Source organism: Trachymyrmex septentrionalis, unplaced genomic scaffold, assembly GCF_001594115.1.
Source record: "Trachymyrmex septentrionalis isolate Tsep2-gDNA-1 unplaced genomic scaffold, Tsep1.0 scaffold85, whole genome shotgun sequence".
Classification (NCBI taxonomy): Eukaryota; Metazoa; Arthropoda; class Insecta; order Hymenoptera; family Formicidae; genus Trachymyrmex; species Trachymyrmex septentrionalis.
Genome location: NW_017306038.1, coordinates 266,806 through 287,506, shown reverse-complemented (window position 1 = coordinate 287,506; position 20,701 = coordinate 266,806). Strand labels below are relative to the sequence as shown.

Here is a 20,701-nt window from a genome sequence, read left to right as displayed (position 1 = left end):
ATCAAGTCATCTAACATTCGAATTTTTGTAGAGAGACCATATATATGTGGATAGAGTTAGATACGCTGATACACTATTGCGGCACTCTGTTACATTTGATGACGAGAATTCTTTTATAAGACATTTAGCAAATTTCATTTGTGACAACCAAAAATAAAACGGTATCTTTGCTGATCGTGCGATTAAATTCTATGGCCAAATGCATTTTCTCAGATTAATTGATATTCAATTATTAATTTAACTTTGTTATAAAAGAATGTGGCTTGTTAAGTATATGTATATTTATTCATAGTTACACAACAAACTATAGTTATATTGGCTAAAATTAAAATAAGATTTGGTAGAATAAGATTTGTGTAGATTTGTATCTTGCAAATGTAAAAAAAAATGTGTTTAGGAAAATTGTGAAGTTTTTAAAATAAAATTATTAATAGTTATAAAGTTATTAAATATTGACAATATTGTTTAATTAAGTGTACGAAGTTAATACGTAAATTCTTATTGGAATAAATAAAAATCTCTCGAAAAGTTCGATTGCTAATTAGTACTTATATCAGTTATCTTGCATTCGTTTTACCAACAGCTGAACATTTCATAATGTGTCGTTTAAATTTGCTATCATTATTGCACATTAAATCTGTGAAGCAAGTGTGCATTCTTTTACAATTGGACAACAAATATTTACGACATAATTAGTCGAGAAAATTTGTTATTCACAAATAATAACAAATAATTAAAACATAATTTTCTAAAAAACACAAATTATATACTACCGTTTATAAATTTAGAAACATATGTAATTTTTTTACGAGAAGTTAAATATCTCGGGAAAAAAATTCGCAAGTTGAATTTATAATTATAGTATATGTGCAAAAAACGTACAATAATATCGATAATTCTTGACTTTACACGAATAGATAAAACTGTACTATTTCGATTTTGAATGCAATTTTTTATTCGTGTCAAATCGCGATATCCAATAATATTTTCTCCAACGTGGAAATATTGGAAAATAATACACTCTCTCCTTCTCGGAATTTTTGTTTGAAGCATTTTTCACAACAAATGATCGAGAAATAGAGAAACGGCTAATTTAAAACTTGATTCCATCATATTCTGAACGAATGTATCCCATACATAAATAACAACTCGCCTGCGTCCACTATATGGGTACCATTATATCCTATTGTATCAACTACTTATTATATGAATTATTATTTTCTCGTTACTCGATATTACCGACGTGAAAGATGAGAGCAATGCATCGAGTCAAAAGATTTTTTTTTAGATAGAATACTAAATAAAATCAGATTTAAAGTTAAAAAAAATATCTTCCAACAGGAATAGTTATTGCTAGAAAAACAAAAGTCATTTTTAAAATTTAATGTCTTATTCCTTCTCTTTTAATTGGCTCTCGTCTATTCGACAAATAATTAATAAAAATTAGGCCCCCCTCCCCCCCAAAGCAAAACAAAACCACTCCGATAATCTTGAGAATATGCATAAAAAAAGTAGGTATTTAAATACAATCATTATGTAGAGTGCACGATGTAAGAGATAAGACTCTAGAAATATGTTACGTATCTCAAAATTATAGATATTTTCTCAGAAAAGAAAATAAATACGTATTAATGAAATATTAGCGCTCATAATTATTTCTAAAGATTGAATTACAATTTCTTTAAAATTTGTAGAATATTCTTTTATTTCCAGTATTGCTTTTCTCGGTAGACGTAGACCCGGTATCACAAAGGTTAAGATTAATAACTTTAATCTCGGGGTTCAACTTACTATCTTATCACGAGTGCTAATTGCACAAGTGTCAATTGCGCCACGAACGTACCAGAAATATAAATGATTAAATAAATAATTACCGAAACCGATTTATTAAACATACTTAAAGATATTTTTAAATAATTAATACACTGGGCAACAAAATTAACGCAACACCTGTTCACTCTGCAAAAATAGGCAAATTTCAAGATACAATGACTTCGTCAAAAATTGTTGTATCGGGATGTTTAAAAAAGCATTTTACAGGTAGAAACCTCTACTTTTCGGATCGCTACTTAAAAAAAAACGAAGTTATTGTCAAAAATAAAATTTGCCTATTTTTGCAGAGTGTATAGAATAGGTGTTGCGTTAATTTTATTGCCCAGTGTAAAAGGATGCCTTGAGTAAATATAAATTATAAATTTAAGAAAGGCAGATTCAGAAGTTGTGTGATAAGTGGAATATCAACGCAGAAAGACCAAGGCTATCGCGAAAATCAAGCTATAAGTGACCCAAATGCAGTCATCGGTCAGAAATTTAAAAGAAACGTGTCGCGTACTTTGCCCATCATCTACACGAAATTGTAAACAGTATCTACCGCGACGTGAATAGTGCTAAGTGGAACTGTAATGAAAAACCACTGGTGATATGTGTAAAAAACTAAATATATTTTTATTAAACAAAAATGTAAGAGCTGTTTGATTTCATCAAAGTCCTTTGTGGATTCGCGAACCGTGCCGTGAATTACCGGCACCTTCTTCTAATTGTAAAAATAAGAGCTAGAATAAGAGTTAATTGAAGACTGAGATTAAATTAAACTACATTGAATTAGAAAAAGATAAATAGTTTAAGTTAAACTGAGATTAAAGTTAATCTTAAATTTGTGGAACCGGAATATAATAAACTTCGTATTCTCTGATTTTATTGTTATAGTAACTGTGCTCTATTAGAAAGAGAACGCAATATTTATATTGAATCGCATCTCTCATCACTCATCTCTCTAATAGGCTATTTAAATTTTACATGTAGTTCGTTAAGGCCCAGTTGTATCAACGTTACTTTAATTTTAAGAGAGGCTTTAAACTCTCTCTTTGCCCCTGTTTTTTTTTTCGGTTTTAAAATAAGATAAAAAAAGTTTTCAGTTTTTAAATTAAAGGGCCTAAAAATTACAAGTACATTGCTCGGAAAATAATTTATAGAAAATCGTTAGAAAATATAACCTACAGTCACATCACATTTCTTCCTTATACATATTTACAATATACATTTATGTTTTAAAGTATTGAATTACGTTTATGAATCGTTTATATCCTCCACACACAAAATAAATATGTATAAATGTATATTGCAATAATAAATCACCATTTAAATCGTTTTTTTATTTTGTTATTTTATTATAATAAAATTTTTTTATATAATAATTTATGTGATTTATTATTGCAATATACATTTATACATTTATACATATTTATTTTGTGTGTGGAGGATATAAACGATTCATAAACGTAGTTCAATACTTTCAAACATTTTATTATAATGATGTTATTTTATATTATAGGTTGATTTGTCTGAAGCAATTACCACCACCAACTAAATTAATTAAAGGAAAATAGAAAACGGAAGTGATAACAGCTAACACTTGATAGATAGAGCAGAAAAACAAATGGAAATGATGAATGATGACAAATCGGATCGCATAAAACAAGACCATATTCAAGATATCATGGAAGGAACCATACCAAGTACAAAATATCAAAGTAATGGCATCGATGGATACACAAAAAGTGCAGACAAAAACGAATACTATGACTTTGTAGAGGCAAAAAGCACCGTTAAATATATCAAACATTTTGTGAAAGTAATGAAGCCTATAATCGATCAGAATTCTGCGAAACCGAAGGATTATGATAAATGGACGGAAAAAGAACAAATCAAACATATTATAGATAACATGACAACGTATACCCCAAATATACCGCAATCCTTATTATTTTTTATACCAGGTACATTATATCGAGGAGATTGTGGTCGAAATTCGATGGACAAACCACTCTGGCTGGACATAGAAAAATTCCAGAGAGGTCAAAAATTCGTGCTAGATAATTTTGTCTCAATCACGTTCGCTAATATATTATCGCTTTTCCAGATATTCGCTTTTGAAGATGGTCTTAAACCACTCATCTTCAGCCAACAATCTCATACGCCGTATTTAGCGTTTAAAAGGTACATGAAGAGATTTTGATAAAATCTCATAGTAATTATAGTCTGTTCTTATATTTTAAGATCATCTCCAAGAATGTCTTAAGATGCCAATGCAATTCTATGATTGACTTAAGGCAGTCTTAAATAAAAACTGATTATGAAATTGAATCGGGACTTGTATTTATAGCGTTTCTGAAGAATTGAAATTAATGAAATATAGTTAGAGATGGAATAGGTGAAAAATTCATAATCGCTATTTAAGTAAATAATTCTTACTCTTGAGAAAAAACATTATGATACTCAACTTTGAAATTTATAACAACTAACAACTGAGGCAAGAAAAATAAAAAAAAACGTAGTAAGAAGTTATATATATAATAGTGCAAGTATTTATTTGATTCTAAATCAGATATTATTGTTTTATTTGCTATAGTACAATGATTTATTTGTTATAGTACAAATAATTAAAAAATGTAGCGTATTTATGTCAGTATTATATAAATATTATATCAAGAGAAGTGATAAAAATTGTTGACGTATTTATAACAAATTAATCTTGAGATTGAAATCTAGAAAAACAGGAAACAGATAAACTAATTGCTAAGAGAACTCATTAAATCAATCAGAAGTAGTTGGTTGAATTGATGTCAATTGACTAAAGCAGTGCTGGGATTTACTTGCACATTTCAGTCGATTTTCAGCTTGGTTCTTGCCTCTTACTTCAATTGACATCGATTCGAATAATTATTTCTAGTAAAGATATAATTTATTGATTTAAGCTTTATTATTAGGTACAGTTTTCGTTGAATTAAGTATTTAAAATTTAAATTATTTTTATATTTAAATAATAAGTTAATTAATTATTATATAGTAAATTAATTATTAATTCATTAGTTTTTAAATTATATAAAAAATTATATATAATTCTAATATTAATTAAAAATTTGAATTTATGGTAATTAATTTTATTAGGATTAAATGTGAAAACGTTTTTGAGTATTCGACAGCATTTGTATGTTGTGTAGCGTCATTATTTTTCAACCTTGGTCAACATAAAGAAGCTCCATTCATAATCAGTCATGTGTTTTATGAAAGATGTTGCACAAATTTATCAATTGGAATTTGACAAAGTTTAAGTGTGTATCTGTGTGGCTAATGTTGTATTAAATTAATTAAAATTTGCGTAATAAAATGTCATGCGTGTATGGAATTTTAATTTACGCAATATTGCATGATTGATTGTGAAAGAAACCTTTGATGACTGAATCAGGTTTGATTGCTACATCCAGCATTTTTGGTACAATTCCCATATAGGGTTTTACATTCGGCCCAGTACTGCCATAGTTCATATACTGGCAAACTACTGGCCTAATACTGACTAAGTACTGCAAAAAGGATTGGCTGCTGCAGCAAATTAGATGGTAAAATATGGCATAGCACTTTTTTTATTGATTGCAGCAGCCAATTAAACATGCTATGCCATATTTTATCATATAATTTGCTGCAGCAGCCAATCTTTTTTTTCAGTGTGGATAATAATTTCGGTACTGACAGATGGTATTGGCTCAGACATTTTAGCCAGTCATTTACCAGTTCAGATAGCCTAGTACTGGTTGACAGAACTTTGGTCGTCAGTTTTGACAGTTATAGTGTTGACCAAGCGTTGATTTCGTTGTTGGCGATTCTACAGGTTGGAAGTCGAATATTTGATAAGAAGTTTTCAATTATCATTGAAGGTATTCGGCTACGGCTAATTATGTAAAAAATTGGATGACGGAAGATCCGTGGACCGTAGGCACGCGAGCATACAACGATATACAAACTGTGCGTAGAATGCACCGTGCAATCCGATTGAAACTCTGTGAACGCGATACTGAGGAGATCGATATGGCCTCTAAAATTCCAAATCCATGGTGTCCTAATAGAGAAACAATTTTAAAAGATTTATCTTCCTGTCCATATCCGACTGTAGAAAATGGTTATATCTATCCACTGATCAAACCTAAAGGGTTGAATCAAGCAGATATGGCAGCCACGCAATTCGCTTTCACGGGGATGATTTTGTTATATCCTCAAGAATTCGGCGTTTATGCTAGCGATGAAGATATGGCAGCCTTTTGCCACACATGGAGAGGTATAGGATATCTTCTTGGCATGGAGGATCAGTAAGTAATAGTTTTTAAAAAGTTTTTCATTCCTTGAATATTTTCCTCATTTAAAAAATTCTACGTCTCATTGGAATTCTATTTGATGGAAACATATGAATGTCTAGATACAATTTCTGTCGCGGAAGTCTGAAGGAAATTAAACAAAGATCACGCGACTTCATCGAAGTTTGGGTGAAACCCAACTTGAGGGAAGTAATGCCCGAATGGGAACATATGCTGAGATGCATAATGGAAGGCGGTTCTTATTTTAATGATGTTTTCACATTCAAAATGGCACTACTGTTTCTCACCAATTTATTGAACATAGATATGCCACGTACGCGAAGTACGCTCACTTATTGTGAATGGTTTAAACTCATTATAAATCAATAGTGAGTAGAACACAAGCCAGATAATAATTAAATATAATGCGCAAAAATCCTTGTCAAGTTAGAAAATGAGAAGTTGATTATTAATAAAACAAACTTAACGACCTAGACTATTTTTCATTCAAATAAACAAAGATCAAATATTTCAATTTCAGTTAATCAATCGTTTTTTTAGTAAAAAAATTTTTATTACTTGAAAATTCTATAATATATGACAATTTATTTATGTGGAATGAAAATTTATACGTTTGAAGAATTATATGATAGGCTGCTATCGCAATGTACTATATCAAGACTCGTTTGTAGGACATAGACTGTAAAAAATTAAAGTGTAATGCAAAATTTTATTGTACTTTTATTACTCATCTAAATTAAGTTTTCACTCACAATAATAATATTTATAATAATTTATTTCTATGATTTCAGTTTCATATTCCCTTATGCTATGAGGATAGGATTTATAAAAGAGTTTCTGAATAAGATACTTTTTAAGCGACTCAATGAAGCAATCAAATATGGACCTAAAAAGCATATGGAAATGAAAAAAAGATCTCAAAAGACTTTAGCTGAGGGCCGATAATATTTCTATACAGACTCAGAGTTTTACTTATACATTATTAGGTATTAGTTAATAAACATTAGCATTAAAAAGGTAATATAATAGTAGATATCAATGTAAAATTATATTAGATCATATTGTGTTTGATAGCTTAAATTATGGCTAAGTTATGGAATAATCTGAATAGTAAACTGAAAAATACGAAAAATGTGTGTTACTTATGCTATTAAACTTTTACATATAAATTAGAATATCGTTTATAACATTTCTATGAAATATGTAAGGCTAAAGTACTTAATATAATAAAAAATCCCATTAACACAAATAGAATACACAAAAATTACGTCTATTTTTACTATTAAGATAAATACTAAGAAACACCTAAATACGTTTAAAAAATATATACATTTGTATAAAAAGTTTAAAAAAAAAACAATAAAAAATGATTTTATATTAATTGTTTAAATTAATTACTTAATACAAATAATCAGATTAACAGCAAGAAGAAGATGCAAAATCCATTTATTTCACTATTTCTCTAAATTCATTTTTATTATTTTTATTTCTCTAAATATTTTATAACTAATACGATGACTAAATATCGCGCTATTTGGAATACAACAGTTTCTATAATTTAAGTAGGACAACAAAGTAAAATCAAGCGATGTGTTATATAAACGTAACTTTTTCGGTATGCTTAAAATTCTTATGTAATTTATATTTTGATAGTTCCATAAAATTATTTGCAGATCTATATCGAACTAAAATGTTAGATATTTCAAAAAATCATTCTTTTCATGTAGCAAAAGATTAAATCGACACATTGTGTACATATAACGTCATAAATATCAACGCGGACGAAGAAGCGTATCGCAAGTCGGACATCGAGATCCGCACGTGATTCACGAACAAACATAAATAAAAAATATTTTGAACAATTAAATGCTAAACTGTAAAATCGTAAAATGTTATGATAAACAACACTAGAAAAAACACGAAAATATATCTTACGGATTAATCGTAGACGATCAAATGTTGAACAATGATATGACAGATGCTGAAAAATTTATAAATCGTGATTATATACTCGCAATACAGAGATTGTAATTCTTACAACAGTTGTATACTGTAGCTCATCATATAAAGTTATTTCTCACATATCGAGAAATCATTTCGTAAAGATAACGAGTATTAACGATACACTTAGAAAAAATATTGAAAATTGGGAGTGTACTTTGAATAGCACAATAGAAATACGAGCAAATGAAAATTCAGATGAATATGAATATGTGAATCTGCTGCGGAATACATTCGACCAGAGCTTATTTCCGAACGACTTCGACGAATGGACAGTGAGCCGAAGATATAGTTGGATAAATAAGAATCTTTCCAAATTCTATTCGAACGTACCAGAGCTCTTATTGGATTTCATTCCTACTTCTTTTTGCCAAGAAGATTGCAGTTGATCACTGATCGGAAGAAACCCGAATGGTTGTATATGAATAAGTATTGCAGAGGGCAAAAATTCATGCAGAATAATTTGGCCGAAATTGCTATGAATTTAATATTATCGCTCTTACCTGATTATTTGAAAATAATCTAAATCCAATTATGGTAAGTGATCGCATTCATATGCGATCCTATACTTAGGATACAAAAGGCATGTCACTCTAAAGGCGGATGCAGATTCGTTGCTTACCAAATCATTGGTATCAGTGGGACTGAGAACCTAAATAACACGCATATCTAGAAGACGTCATCAAGGCATCATAAAAACTTCTTTTGGAACGTGAGTGTCATCTTATCCTTAATGTTATTCCCGAATGTTCAGCAAGAATAAAAGATACTTGGAGTTGACAGACTCCGACTTTTGGAATGCACACAATCAGGATAATAAAAAATCATACTTAGGTATTTATAACATTCTCCTTTAAATGCTTTTTATGTATCATCCGATACCATTCAACTCAAAAGGCTTGAATTAATAAATTCATTATAGAAGTTCATACATTTATACATAGGAATCTATTATTATTAAATTATACATAGGAATTAATAAATTCATTGTAGAAGTTCATACATTATACATAGGGATCCATCATTATTAAATTATTAATATATTTTGTATTATCCATATGTGTTCTAATAAATTAGTAGTAATCAATTTATACTCATTAATCATGACAAGATAATTAATACCTTATAAGTTAACCACCAAATAATACCTATTTCATTAGCATAGAATCATTAATCTTTTATCGTTTAACATACAGGGAAAAAATTAGATTAGGAAATTATTGAAATTAAGGTAATTACACATTTACTGCTTTAATTACACAAATTCACTGCTTTAAGCACACAAATTCTTTGCATTAGCAGTGAATTTGTATTTTTAAAACAGTGAATTTGTATTTTGAAGCAGAGAATTTGTCTTTAAAACCGTGAATTTGAGTAATTAATGCAAAACATATACATAGCTATATTGAGTTGGGATGACAAATATCTTAACCTCTAAATTCTCCACCTTTAACATTTAATAACTCGATTCACGAGATCGACCGCCGTGTTTTTTTTGCCAGGATCTTTCGTTTTGAGTGGGAACACGTCGAATGAGTGTATTTTTATTAAGATTTAAGATAGGGATGGGGGAGGGGGTATTCTAAATAATTAACTAGACTTAGCTTAAAAATGTATTATTCCCCAACAACATAAAAGTTGCAGCAATATTGCTGCAAGTTCTGTGCTGTTGGGATTGTAAGTATAAGATTCTACCGGTCAAATTAATTATTCATGAAGTTAATCACAGCTCAATCAAAGTCATTTTTCGTAACGAGGAACCAAATTCGTACTTACGCGCGAGGATGCATCATGGAACGTCACTCGATTGCATTTATTGTCTAATCGACCGCTCGCTCTTCGATTGGTCTCTCCGCGCGCAAAATCTACACGCACATAAGTACTTGCGAGATGCATACACGTCAATGACACGTCGTGTCGTGGAAGGTTTAGTTTTTTTCCGTGGCCGCGAAACGACTCAAGCGCGTGCCGGAGATTATGAGGGGGATGATACGTAAACGCGGGATCGTTCGACTTTTCGTATGAGATGCCTTGTTGATACCGGATCTCGCTCGACGATAACGACACGATACAAGTAAGCGGCGAGGCCGATATCCGTTTTATCGCGATGCCGCCGAGTCGTTTGGACGCGGTTTACCGGAGCATCCTGCTCACCAAGTTCTTCACGAAGGGCTGGGGCAATCCACAAAATCTAAGAAGGTAAGTGAAGATAAGTGGCTAACCTGATCTAACCTAATAGCCAACTTCACGCCTTTGGGTAAATTTCCATTTGTTATCTTATGTAAATTAATCTATTTAAAGCACTCCTGATATCAAATAATAATAGATAGATGGGTGGAGTGCTATGTGACTCAACATTAATGATAAGATATTTTCTTTGAAAGATAAATAGATTTAACAGATGTAACAGATATAATTAAGGAATGCTTTCTATTTGACCTAAGTGACACAAATATTGTTCTTCATAATTTCCTATTTATTGAATATCAAGCAAGATAGATGTTTGTATTGATTTGCGTCACTAATGCTTGTTTTTATTAATATAGATTAATTTTTATCTTGACTCAACTAACTCTTTATCTTTTTTTGTTCTAATTCTTAGAATATAATTCAATAATATTTAATAATATTTCTCTCTGTCAATTATATGTCTGACATTTATAATGTTTATAGTACCCCATAATACTTATAAGCATCTAAATCTCTAACCATAAATTATTAAAACAATATCTAAACATCTAAATAATTGTTTCAGAATTTTTGAATTCAGGAAAGTTATCGCAAACCGGGAAACATGCTACAATATGATACCAATTACCTATCCGATAGAAATAACAAAAGTATTTCATATCATATTCTTTCTGATAATATAGATTTCACTATTACAAAAATGATAATGTATGTGTTTTTCTATAGGATGAAGTTTGGTCAGACTGCCATATTATTGAGGGTCAATTTGAATCACCTTTTGAGAAGCATCTTCCAGGAATAATGCCAGATAAAACTAAGACGGCCTATTTTCAGATGGTTTTACCATCTAAATGGAGTTCTCATAAAATAAAGCCGATTTGTTTACATCTTGCAGGAACAGGCGATCATGTATGTAACATTACTGCTTATTGTACCATGATCTTTCAAAGTACATACAATATGGTATACCTTTATTTCTACAGAGATATTTATATATTTTACTTATTAACTTATTAGTTTTTTTGGCGACGTAGAAATCTTATTGCTAAACCACTACTCAAGGAATCTGGAATTGCATCGATACTGTTGGAAAATCCATTTTATGGATTGAGAAAGCCAGACGATCAAAAGTAAGAATTAATTAAAGTTTGTAAGGTACAAAGTTACATACCTTCGCAGATTTGTTTTTTCTTACTCCATACTTTTTTACTTTATTTTTAGACGTTCCAGTCTGCACAATGTAAGTGATATCTTTATTATGGGAGGCTGCCTGATAATGGAATCTATTGTTTTGTTAAACTGGTGTGAACAACATGGATTTGGACCATTGGCTCTCACTGGATTGTCGATGGGTGGACATGTTGGTTTTTATTCTGAAATAAAATTTAGTTGGTATATTATATGCACCTAAATATCTTGGTTTTTTTTTAGATGGCATCTTTAGCAGCTACCAACTGGCCGAAGCCAATTTCATTAGTACCTTGTCTGTCGTGGTCAACTGCTTCGCCCGTGTTTACGGAAGGAGTAATGAGCGCATCAATAAATTGGGCACTTTTGGAAACGCAATATTTTTCAGATGAAGCATATCAAAATGATCTCGCAAAAATGGTGAAAATTATCGATCATGATGTAAGTATATCATTTTTGTAATTTTATTAATAATTTTCTTTTTGTTTTTGTTGAGTATTTAATGCTTTTAGGATGCTTTCTTAGCTGGCCAACATTTTGCAAAGCACTTTCCTGCAAGCATGAAGAGAATAAATAAATTGAGAAATGAGTTTAATAAAAGCAATGAAGATAATAACACTATAGATGATGCAGTTAGTAGCAATTCCATTGATAATCGTAGTGACATTAATGTCTCCCTTGAATGTGAATCTAAAACCGATAGCAATCAGTTGCAACATCAGATCGCAGAAGAAAAGGCAGCAGCTAGGATATTTCCCTTAAATCTGATTTCCAATAGATTTAAATCAAAGGATCCTAATGCTCTCAAAGGTATTTCATATAAATTAAATTCCATATCTGTATATAATTCATCAATTTGCTGTAGTTTATAAATAAAAGAAAAACACATACAATATAGGGTGTCACATTTTAAACGATTACCCTTTAAAATTTGCTTTGCTTGCAATTTTAGAGAAAAATGCTTCAGATACAATTGTTGTATATGGTTTGGAGGGGGACTTAAGATGGTGTTATTGATTTGACTTTGCAAAATTGTTTGAAGACCACATGAAGGTCATCATCAATTTCTTAAGTGGAATGCCCAATTTTCGATAGATCCTTATAGTTGACTTGAACACTTTCAAAATGATATAATGAAGTCTTTTCGTTAAGAACTTCTTTGACGAGTCTTTAATATTAAGATAGCATTACCATTATTCAAAGTGTTTCAGATGATTATAAAGATTTTGAAGATGATTATAAAAGATTTTGATTATAAAGATTTTAAAGATAGCTTATATAATTCAAACCTCTATTTGCTTTTCTGAATGTACGTAAATGTAAGCGCAACTTGATTTATGTGAGCTCCCCTCACGTTCGAAGTAATTGATTTAAGTAATGCTAATGTTGGCCACTAATTTTCATCAAGCTTTATAACTCGAAAAGTATTGATAAAAAAAAGACTTTATTATAATGATTTGAAAAGTATTTCTCGAAGTAAGCTACAAGAATATTCAATGAAATATATTGGGTTTTATTTAAAAAATTGATAGTGACTTTTTCATGTAACCTTCAAACAACTTTACAAGATCGATTCAATGACACCGTCTTATATTCCTTCCAAACCATACAACTTTTAAGCCCGATGTACAAGATGCAGGACGCAAAAGTTGAAGTTCACCTAACTTTCTGCATCCTACTATCTATTATAATTAAAATACGTTAGGTTAGTTTCTAATTTTGCGACTTGCAGCCCACGTCTCAGACGTTTCTGCGTCTTATGTAGATCGGGCTTTATCTGAAACATTTTTCTCCAAAATTGCAAACAAAGAGAATTTTGTGATCGTTTAAAATGCAACACGCTGTATATATCTCAGTTCTCATTTTCTTATGGTAAAATTAAAGCAGTTTAAATATGTATATTCAGATATGTTTGTTATCTGTTAGCCTTGCGTTTGGCGATCCTACATAGCATGTAAGCATGATTTTATATAAAATTTCATTCTTTTCTATGACAGGAGTTTGTTTATTGCCAGTGCCGAAACATCCGCTATTTTCAGACAACAAATGGCGCGAACACGAGGCATTACAATTTATGCGCGGCATTATGGATGAGTGCACACATTTGAAGAATTTTGCGATACCGGTTGACACTGAATTAATCATCGCTGTCTGCGCCAAGAACGACGCTTATGTACCACGAGATCATTGCATGAGTTTGGAAACCATATGGCCGAGAGCTGAAATTCGTTATATCGATGCTGGACACGTCAGTGCTTATCTTCTTCATCAGAAAGTCTTTAGGTATTTCAAAATCTGTTATAATTTTTTGTGTCCTTATCTTGTTTACCTAATACAGAAAATTTTCATTAACAAGTATGTTTCATTTCAGATCTACAATAGCGGAATGCATCCAGCGATCTATGAAAAAATATCCTATAAAGGTTAGATGATGTGCAATATTTGCAAATTTTATTACAATTTTACATTATTTCGAGACTCTCTTAAATTTCATTAGATAACGAAATATTTTCCGAGTTTGTGATTAACTAGACTTCTCTACGCTTGAGGATCTCTATATGCATACGTGTGATCTATTTTTAAATCATGATAATTATTTTGTATAAAAGAGTACAATTATTCAGTCAATTTAGTATTTAATATTATTGTTACATAGAATGAGCTAGTTGCCAATAAAATGTTCCTACAATAATAGAACAATAATACATATAACACAATAGATAAGAAGATTTTGACACACACACACACACGTGCGCGCGCGCGCGTTATTTTAATTAAAAAAATTAATTTGTAAAGTAGTGAAAAAGAGAAAAAAATATCTGAAACAAAAATTACTTGCAGAAAGACAATAGATAGACTTTAATTTGAGCTTGGCTGATGTATCTTCTAAATTATATACTTTTATTTGTTTAAATGATACAATATAAATTTTTGTAATGTTATAATAATGTTCCTTAATATTCTGCACATAGAAATATAATATGATGACATCTATGTATAAAAATAAATATTTTATAAGAGCAATATATATCAAAATTAAAAATATGTTTATGAAATCAAATATTTTGTAAAGTATATTAATTTTTTCTGATACTCTTATGTGTAGAATATCATGAAAAATTACTTCATTAATTATAAAAATTGATGTGTGTTTTGTTTTAAGAAAAGATTTGCATAATCTTGAAGATGTCAGATAAAATCAAATTTTTTAGTATTTTATGATAAATTCTTTCAAAATTGAATAACTTTTGCCTGCTTGAATTAAAATTGGATAGTCTATACATTATATAAATTCATACATAAAATTTAGACACATTTTTAACTGTATTTTTATTACTGTTTATGAATCATTGATACTCGAATAATATTATATTGTATATTATATAGTTGTACAGTTACATAGTGACGAGTGTTCATGAAAAAAATGCGATATATTTGATATATTTTGTATGATATGTAATATAATGATATGCAACAATAAATCACATGTGTATATATTTATGTATGTATGTGTGTGTGTTTGTGTATGTATGAGAGATAATAATCTTGAAGTGTATGAAGTAATCCAAATGAAACCTTTTTCTCTTTCGTCTAATTCCACATTGTACAAATAATATAGGATGTTTGAATTCTTGTCCAGTTTTCTTGCTTAATGAAGTTTAAGAAATCATAGCTAGTGAATTTTTGCTTTTCCGGAAATGTGAAGGGCTCAATTGATTAGCAATCGGTCGCTTTTCTGCAATTATTAGACACTCTATAATGAAATTTGGCCAACAGATGACAAACTTTTGACCCGATGTTTTTGTTAACTTTAGTAAGTCAGAATGAGTAAGACAGTATAAGTTAGAACGAGATAGCTTAAATAAAAAGAGACAGTAAGTCTGTTTTTTTAATTGAAATTTTCGCGCGGTTTATTTTTTCTTTTTCTTTTCGAAGAGAAAAAAAACAAAAATAAATTGTGCAAGAAGTTTATTTCTAAAAAGAGAACAATCTAATTTATAACCTTTCTCATTCTAGTTTTGACAAAACTATTCTTTAGCCATATCTTGTAAAGATATTTTTTCATGTTCGTGTCGCCCAACGCTCATTTTTAGCATCAAAATAGATCACGTGATAAAAATTGACGAATATTAAGGGTCAATTTTGATCACGTGACCTGTTTTGTTAAAAATGAGCGTCAGCATGAAAAAGCACCTTTACAGGAAGATAGAGCATAGACATGTTTGAATTTGAAAAAACGTGCGGCAAATGGCCGCCGCGGAAGGAACGCGCGCCACCTAGCGTGCCGTGATCAATCAGACCGGAAGCCGGTCGGCCCGCGACTCGTGCTCTCAGAGGCCTCACCAGCCTTGGCCACATGTATCACGCGTTTCCGTGGATAGAGCTCCGCAGAAAATGCGCCGCGTTTACGTAATCCGCGGTAACGCGATGCCACGCCGGTACTGGTAGGCACGCGGGTGCGTTGCGGGAATTATTTCGCGATCTAATCGATCAGTGCTATCGCGAGTTTAACGTGAGCGAGCGAACGGAGTTTTCCCTCGGACGAGAGAACACCGGATAGATACTGTGACGAAACCGAGCCGGGGGAGTTGTGCGCGTGTTCACCGTTTGCTGGCGTATTGGCGCGTATGGTACATGTCCCAAGTGCCATTCGACGATCGTCCGCGGACTTGAGACCAGTCTCGTGATCCGCGGCGCCGTTCACGTTGCTCCGAGCGGAGGTGCGTGAACTGCGCGCCGGTTGTAGATCGCCGAAAGCGCCGAGTCAGCACGTTCGTTCCTAACCCCTGCCGGGGTAATAGCACGAGGTCGCGGCGCGTGTTACCGAAACGCCGGCGACCTCGCGCGATCATTGCGCGACCGGACGACGTCGGTGCACGTCAGTGTCGCGCGTCGAGACGTACACGCGGTGAACGTGGGTGATACATCTGCTTTGTTCCGCGCGACCGCGTGCTCGTACGCCACGCGCGCGCGTCTCACGGAAGATCCCGCTCCCCCCCCCTCCGTCTGTGACGTGCCGGGTCGCAGAAGCTGACGGAAGTAGCTCTCGTGTCTCCGTCGTCGCGTCCTCCTTCGGGGTGAACAATCGCGCGAACGCCACGCGAAAGACGGAATTTCCCTTAGCATGGAGTGGGGCATGTGAAATTCCGAGGACGCGCACTAGGTTAGTTTGCCCGTCCCGTGAATTCGTCGATCATCATCGACGGCCGTGATCGTGGACCTTTCTCCCCTCCCCTCCCCCCTCGAGGACGATCTGAAAGAGCTTCCGCGGGGGAGTGACGTCCCGACGGCAAGCGACGAGGGTGAATTCGGTGGCGGTACGCATCGACCTCGTGCACGGTCCGCGAACCTCGTGTTTTTGTTCCCCGACGGCGTGCGCCGCAAGATGGCGGCGAAGCTAGCCAGCCAAGGTGGCGCTCGAAGCGGCGGCGAGCGACAGGAGGCGGGGCCCTGTCAGTCCTACGCCAGTGTGCTGAATCCGAAAGGTGCCTCTCAAAATCGTGCCAACTCCTTCAAGAGCAACAACAAGGAGAACATTGACGATCAGGTGGCGGTGCCTCAGCAGCAACAGCAACACTTGTTGCAACAGCAGCAACATCAAACGACAACAAATGCGAAGGAGAAGATAGTGCCAAATTTGAATAGCAAATCCTATCATAGACTCATTCGGTACTCTCAGACTGTCTCGAACAATTGTCCGGAGAGACGCGACCATCACGAGAACTCGTCGTCGAGCATGCCGGTCGCGCACGTCGACGTCGTTCACCCGTCATTGGCGTCGTCGTCGCCTGGCGCGTCACGCGAGGACGACGGCCAGAGTAACGCCGAACGGCTCAATAACGGCAGTATCGGGAACGACGGTGAATTTCAGACAGTCGCCACGAAGGGCGCCCGGCGTAAGGAAAAATTGCGCGAACAGTATCGCGAGAATCATCGGGAGCGTTACCGGCTGCGCGATAACAACAATCGCCATCAGCCATCACCACGTGGTCCCAATGGCGTCGGGGGTGGAGGCGCCGGTAGACGCGGCAGCGACGAGAGATCGCACAGAGAGCGCGCCGACCGCAATGGCGTCCTCGATCATGGCCCGAAGGAAGCCCATCATTACAAGGACGAACAGAGCACCGAGTCGGAAGCGCAATCGGCGTCCCTACCACCACCGCCCGTCAAATACATCGAAGCGCCTTTGCCCGCGGTGAACCCCTGGACGAAAAATCGAACATCGGCGTCGCAAACCGCAAAGACTCTTCCCTTACAGCAGCAGCAGCAACAGCAACAGCAACCACCCAATGTCGCAACGTCTACATGCATCGATAAACAGAGCGAGAGGGAAAGGAGAGTGCTGCAGCCGCAGCAACAGCAACAGCAGCAACAGCAACAGGATACCACAGGTGAGTTACATAATTCTTTAAAGCACACTTGACTCTTATTTTAACATGGTTTGTTGATAGAGTTATTCAACTAATCTTTAATTATTTTTATGTGTGTTACAGAAACAGTTTTATATATTGTTAATGATTGTTATGTGAGCTCTTACAAATTTTTAGAGTAAATCTAAGTTTTAGAAATGATTGAATATTGAGCTACTCTTTTCCAAAACTGACTCAATTTCCATTATAAATTTCGGAGTGACATTTTACTCCAAGGAGTTTAGAGAATTTAAATAGCATTTTTTTATATGTATGATTGAAATTAATACATTAATCTTTTATTTATGTGTATCAATTATATCTTTTAATTATATCTTTTAATGTATGTACAGTTAAAGAGCTTGCTGCGATAGTGGATTATAACCCACATTTTGTAAAACTGGAGTAAATGATATCTTATTTAGAATTCATTCACTCCGTTTTTTTAATATGGTTCAGTTAATTGCAACGAATTCTTCAATTACATTAATTACTATTTTACTCATTATTATTTTTTATAAGAAAGTTTGACGTACGGAGGGAATAAATATAGGTACTCCGAGTCTTCAAGAAATTTATCCAGCTTTATGAATAGTTTTCCTTAATTTCATGATGAGGGGGCGTTAAATGTCGAGCGATTAATTTTGGGTGGACACCTGTCGCGGGACACTCATTAAGACATTTTGCATCGTTAAATATGCATTAAGTACGTATTTACCTTCAGCGTTTTTCGGCAGGGATAAACTGCGCCGTCGATAAATAAAGCTCCACGAACTTTACACGCGGCCTTGCGCTTAGCCCCGATTGCAAAATAGCCTCTTATCGCCTTTCTTCAGACTTTCCGATAGCCATTAGTGCGCGCGCGGGTGCACGATGATTACATAATTATTAACTTGTCGCACACTCATGTACGATCTCATTTGATTAATGCATACCACCTCGCACTTCGGTGGCTTCGCTGAAATTCGAGAGATCGTGTCGAAATATCCGATTTCACGGAATATTATACCTATAAATAGATTGTATTATTTATGATGTCAGAGAATGAATTTCTCTTCCTTCTTTTTCCTTTTCGTTTTTTTCTTCATCTTTTTTAATAAGATTAAAATTGTAAATTCCATCAGACTCCATTCTTTCTGAAATTTTACCTTTTTACCACAACGAATAGCTTGATAATTAATTTTGATAATTAGTATAATACAAATTTCATAATTATATTTGATAAAGAGGAAAAGGTTATCTATTTGCCAGCTTTATCAGATTATAATTTATCGGAAGCCTTCAAATTTTTAATCGTTTAAAATTGAAATATTTCTAACTTGTCGATATTAAAAACAGCCTTGTATTATTTAAATGCTATTTCCAGATGCTGAGGACAGTATTCGGCAAATTTATCACGCCTCTCAATTGGAATACTTGAAAATTTTTTTAAACATGCTAGAACGGCGAACGTTTCTGTGACAAAACTGTACGGGAGGTCTGTTTTGGTTGAGATATATATATTACGAAACGGAGGCATGAAAATAGAAACGCGCAAGTGTGCGAGCGTTGAAAAATCGAGGAGATACGGCGGTCTATAAGCAAAAACTATCGATTGAGGAAAGAATCGACGTAAAATATACGATCGCCAATGTTTCCGCGTGTTATCGAATAATTTTTTATTGATTCCATTATTATGTTTGTGTGAATCCGATAATCGGCTCTCAATTGATGTCTGAAATATTAATTCAATTTAATTGAATGTATATTAAGATAGTAGTTCAACATCTTAACACTCTGACCGCGAAGGCGCTGTGATTTAAAATTATAATAATTATTATGTTTGCTTGCTTCATTCTGGAAAAAATTTTAGATTTAAATATCCATGCACATTGCACATTTCAGAATGTAGTCGCGGAAGAACTTCTATGCTTGATGGTAATTTAATAGAATTTCTTTGCCATAATCGAATTTCACGCAATCAGCACGTTCAATAATTTTATAAAATTTTTCTAAAATACTGAGGAAAAGGTATTAAATTATAAAAATATTTGTTTAAATAGTTCCAGTAGAATATTTATTAAATTTGAACATATATTTATTTGATAAAAGAATCATTACTTTAATTTAATTATTATATTTTTTATTTACTAAATATTTATTTTCCGTAAATAAATATTATGTTATATTAAAATTCACATTTTACATACATTTTTCTGTTAGTGTAGATTGTAGAAGTTGAAAGCAGCTATCAAATTAAAAGAGAGCCAGTAGCGTACGTCTTTACTTTAGATGTTCGATAATCGTGATAATAAGAGCATGAGCGCTCCACCGACAATCTTATCTTCACACTCTGCCAACATGTTTCAGACATATATACGTGGCATCGAAATGTCGCATGGGGAGACCAACGAGTTGCTTTCAGCAGCAATTTATTTGCATATCGGAAGATTCGATCTGCTTGAGTCTGTTTTGCCGAGCAAATCTGCCTTTATCTCTTAAAGCAATAATATTCAATCTTTTTTAAGAATTACTTTCAGAAATAGGAAAAATCTTGTGGATTGCATAATGTTTATTTCATTTGGATTAAATAAAAAATATATTTTTATGCCAGCAAAAAATTCAGACGGGCCGCACGTTGAAAATCACTGCCCTGAAGAAAATTTTATCCTTTATAAAAGATAATGCATGTATATGTACATATATTTTTTATGAAGGATATATATATATATATATATATTATATATATGTCAAGGATAAGTTTATTCTTGATTTAATATATTTTTT

The 20,701-nt window shown here is 33.2% G+C and overlaps 4 protein-coding genes across 5 annotated transcripts in view; 3 read left to right on the top strand and 1 right to left on the bottom strand.

Annotated features, from left to right (window-relative positions):
• The window catches only part of LOC108755162, a 10,757-nt gene extending 3,472 nt beyond the window's left edge, over positions 1-7,285 (top strand). The window contains exons 2-5 of the mRNA XM_018498015.1: positions 3,332-3,996; positions 5,712-6,140; positions 6,248-6,514; positions 6,938-7,285. Coding sequence (XP_018353517.1) covers positions 3,437-3,996; positions 5,712-6,140; positions 6,248-6,514; positions 6,938-7,091 — 1,410 coding nt within the window. The 5' untranslated portion in view covers positions 3,332-3,436 and the 3' untranslated portion in view covers positions 7,092-7,285. The remainder of the gene's footprint in view (positions 1-3,331; positions 3,997-5,711; positions 6,141-6,247; positions 6,515-6,937) is intronic.
• LOC108755163 (tumor necrosis factor receptor superfamily member 4-like) overlaps positions 1-10,056 on the bottom strand; it is a 19,979-nt gene extending 9,923 nt beyond the window's left edge. The window contains exon 1 of the mRNA XM_018498016.1: positions 9,924-10,056. Coding sequence (XP_018353518.1) covers positions 9,924-10,043 — 120 coding nt within the window. The 5' untranslated portion in view covers positions 10,044-10,056. The remainder of the gene's footprint in view (positions 1-9,923) is intronic.
• Positions 10,052-14,376, top strand: LOC108755161 (protein ABHD18). 2 transcript variants are annotated; one of them, XM_018498014.1, is made up of 9 exons: positions 10,052-10,346; positions 10,903-10,987; positions 11,064-11,246; positions 11,355-11,467; positions 11,559-11,697; positions 11,769-11,966; positions 12,038-12,335; positions 13,565-13,808; positions 13,897-14,376. In XM_018498014.1, exons 1-9 carry the CDS (start codon positions 10,255-10,257, stop codon positions 13,955-13,957), a joined length of 1,413 nt encoding a protein of 470 aa, XP_018353516.1. In that variant the 5' UTR covers positions 10,052-10,254; the 3' UTR covers positions 13,958-14,376. The 2 variants fall into 2 exon arrangements, with proteins under 2 accessions (XP_018353516.1, XP_018353515.1); XM_018498013.1 differs by having other exon boundaries at positions 10,054-10,346; positions 13,523-13,808; positions 13,897-14,374.
• A 2,146-nt stretch (positions 14,377-16,522) lies between these two features.
• LOC108755160 (la-related protein 1) overlaps positions 16,523-20,701 on the top strand; it is an 18,752-nt gene continuing 14,573 nt past the window's right edge. Inside the window, exon 1 of the mRNA XM_018498012.1 lies at positions 16,523-17,917. Coding sequence (XP_018353514.1) covers positions 16,912-17,917 — 1,006 coding nt within the window. The 5' untranslated portion in view covers positions 16,523-16,911. The remainder of the gene's footprint in view (positions 17,918-20,701) is intronic.

Coding starts and splice junctions, on each gene's coding strand:
- LOC108755161 (XM_018498013.1), top strand. CDS start 10,255: ATGCCGCCGAGTCGTTTGGACGCGGTTTACCGGAGCATCCTGCTCACC. Junction 10,988..11,063: donor ATCCGATAGAAATAACAAAA/GTATTTCATATC, acceptor GTTTTTCTATAG/GATGAAGTTTGGTCAGACTG. Junction 11,468..11,558: donor AGAAAGCCAGACGATCAAAA/GTAAGAATTAAT, acceptor CTTTATTTTTAG/ACGTTCCAGTCTGCACAATG.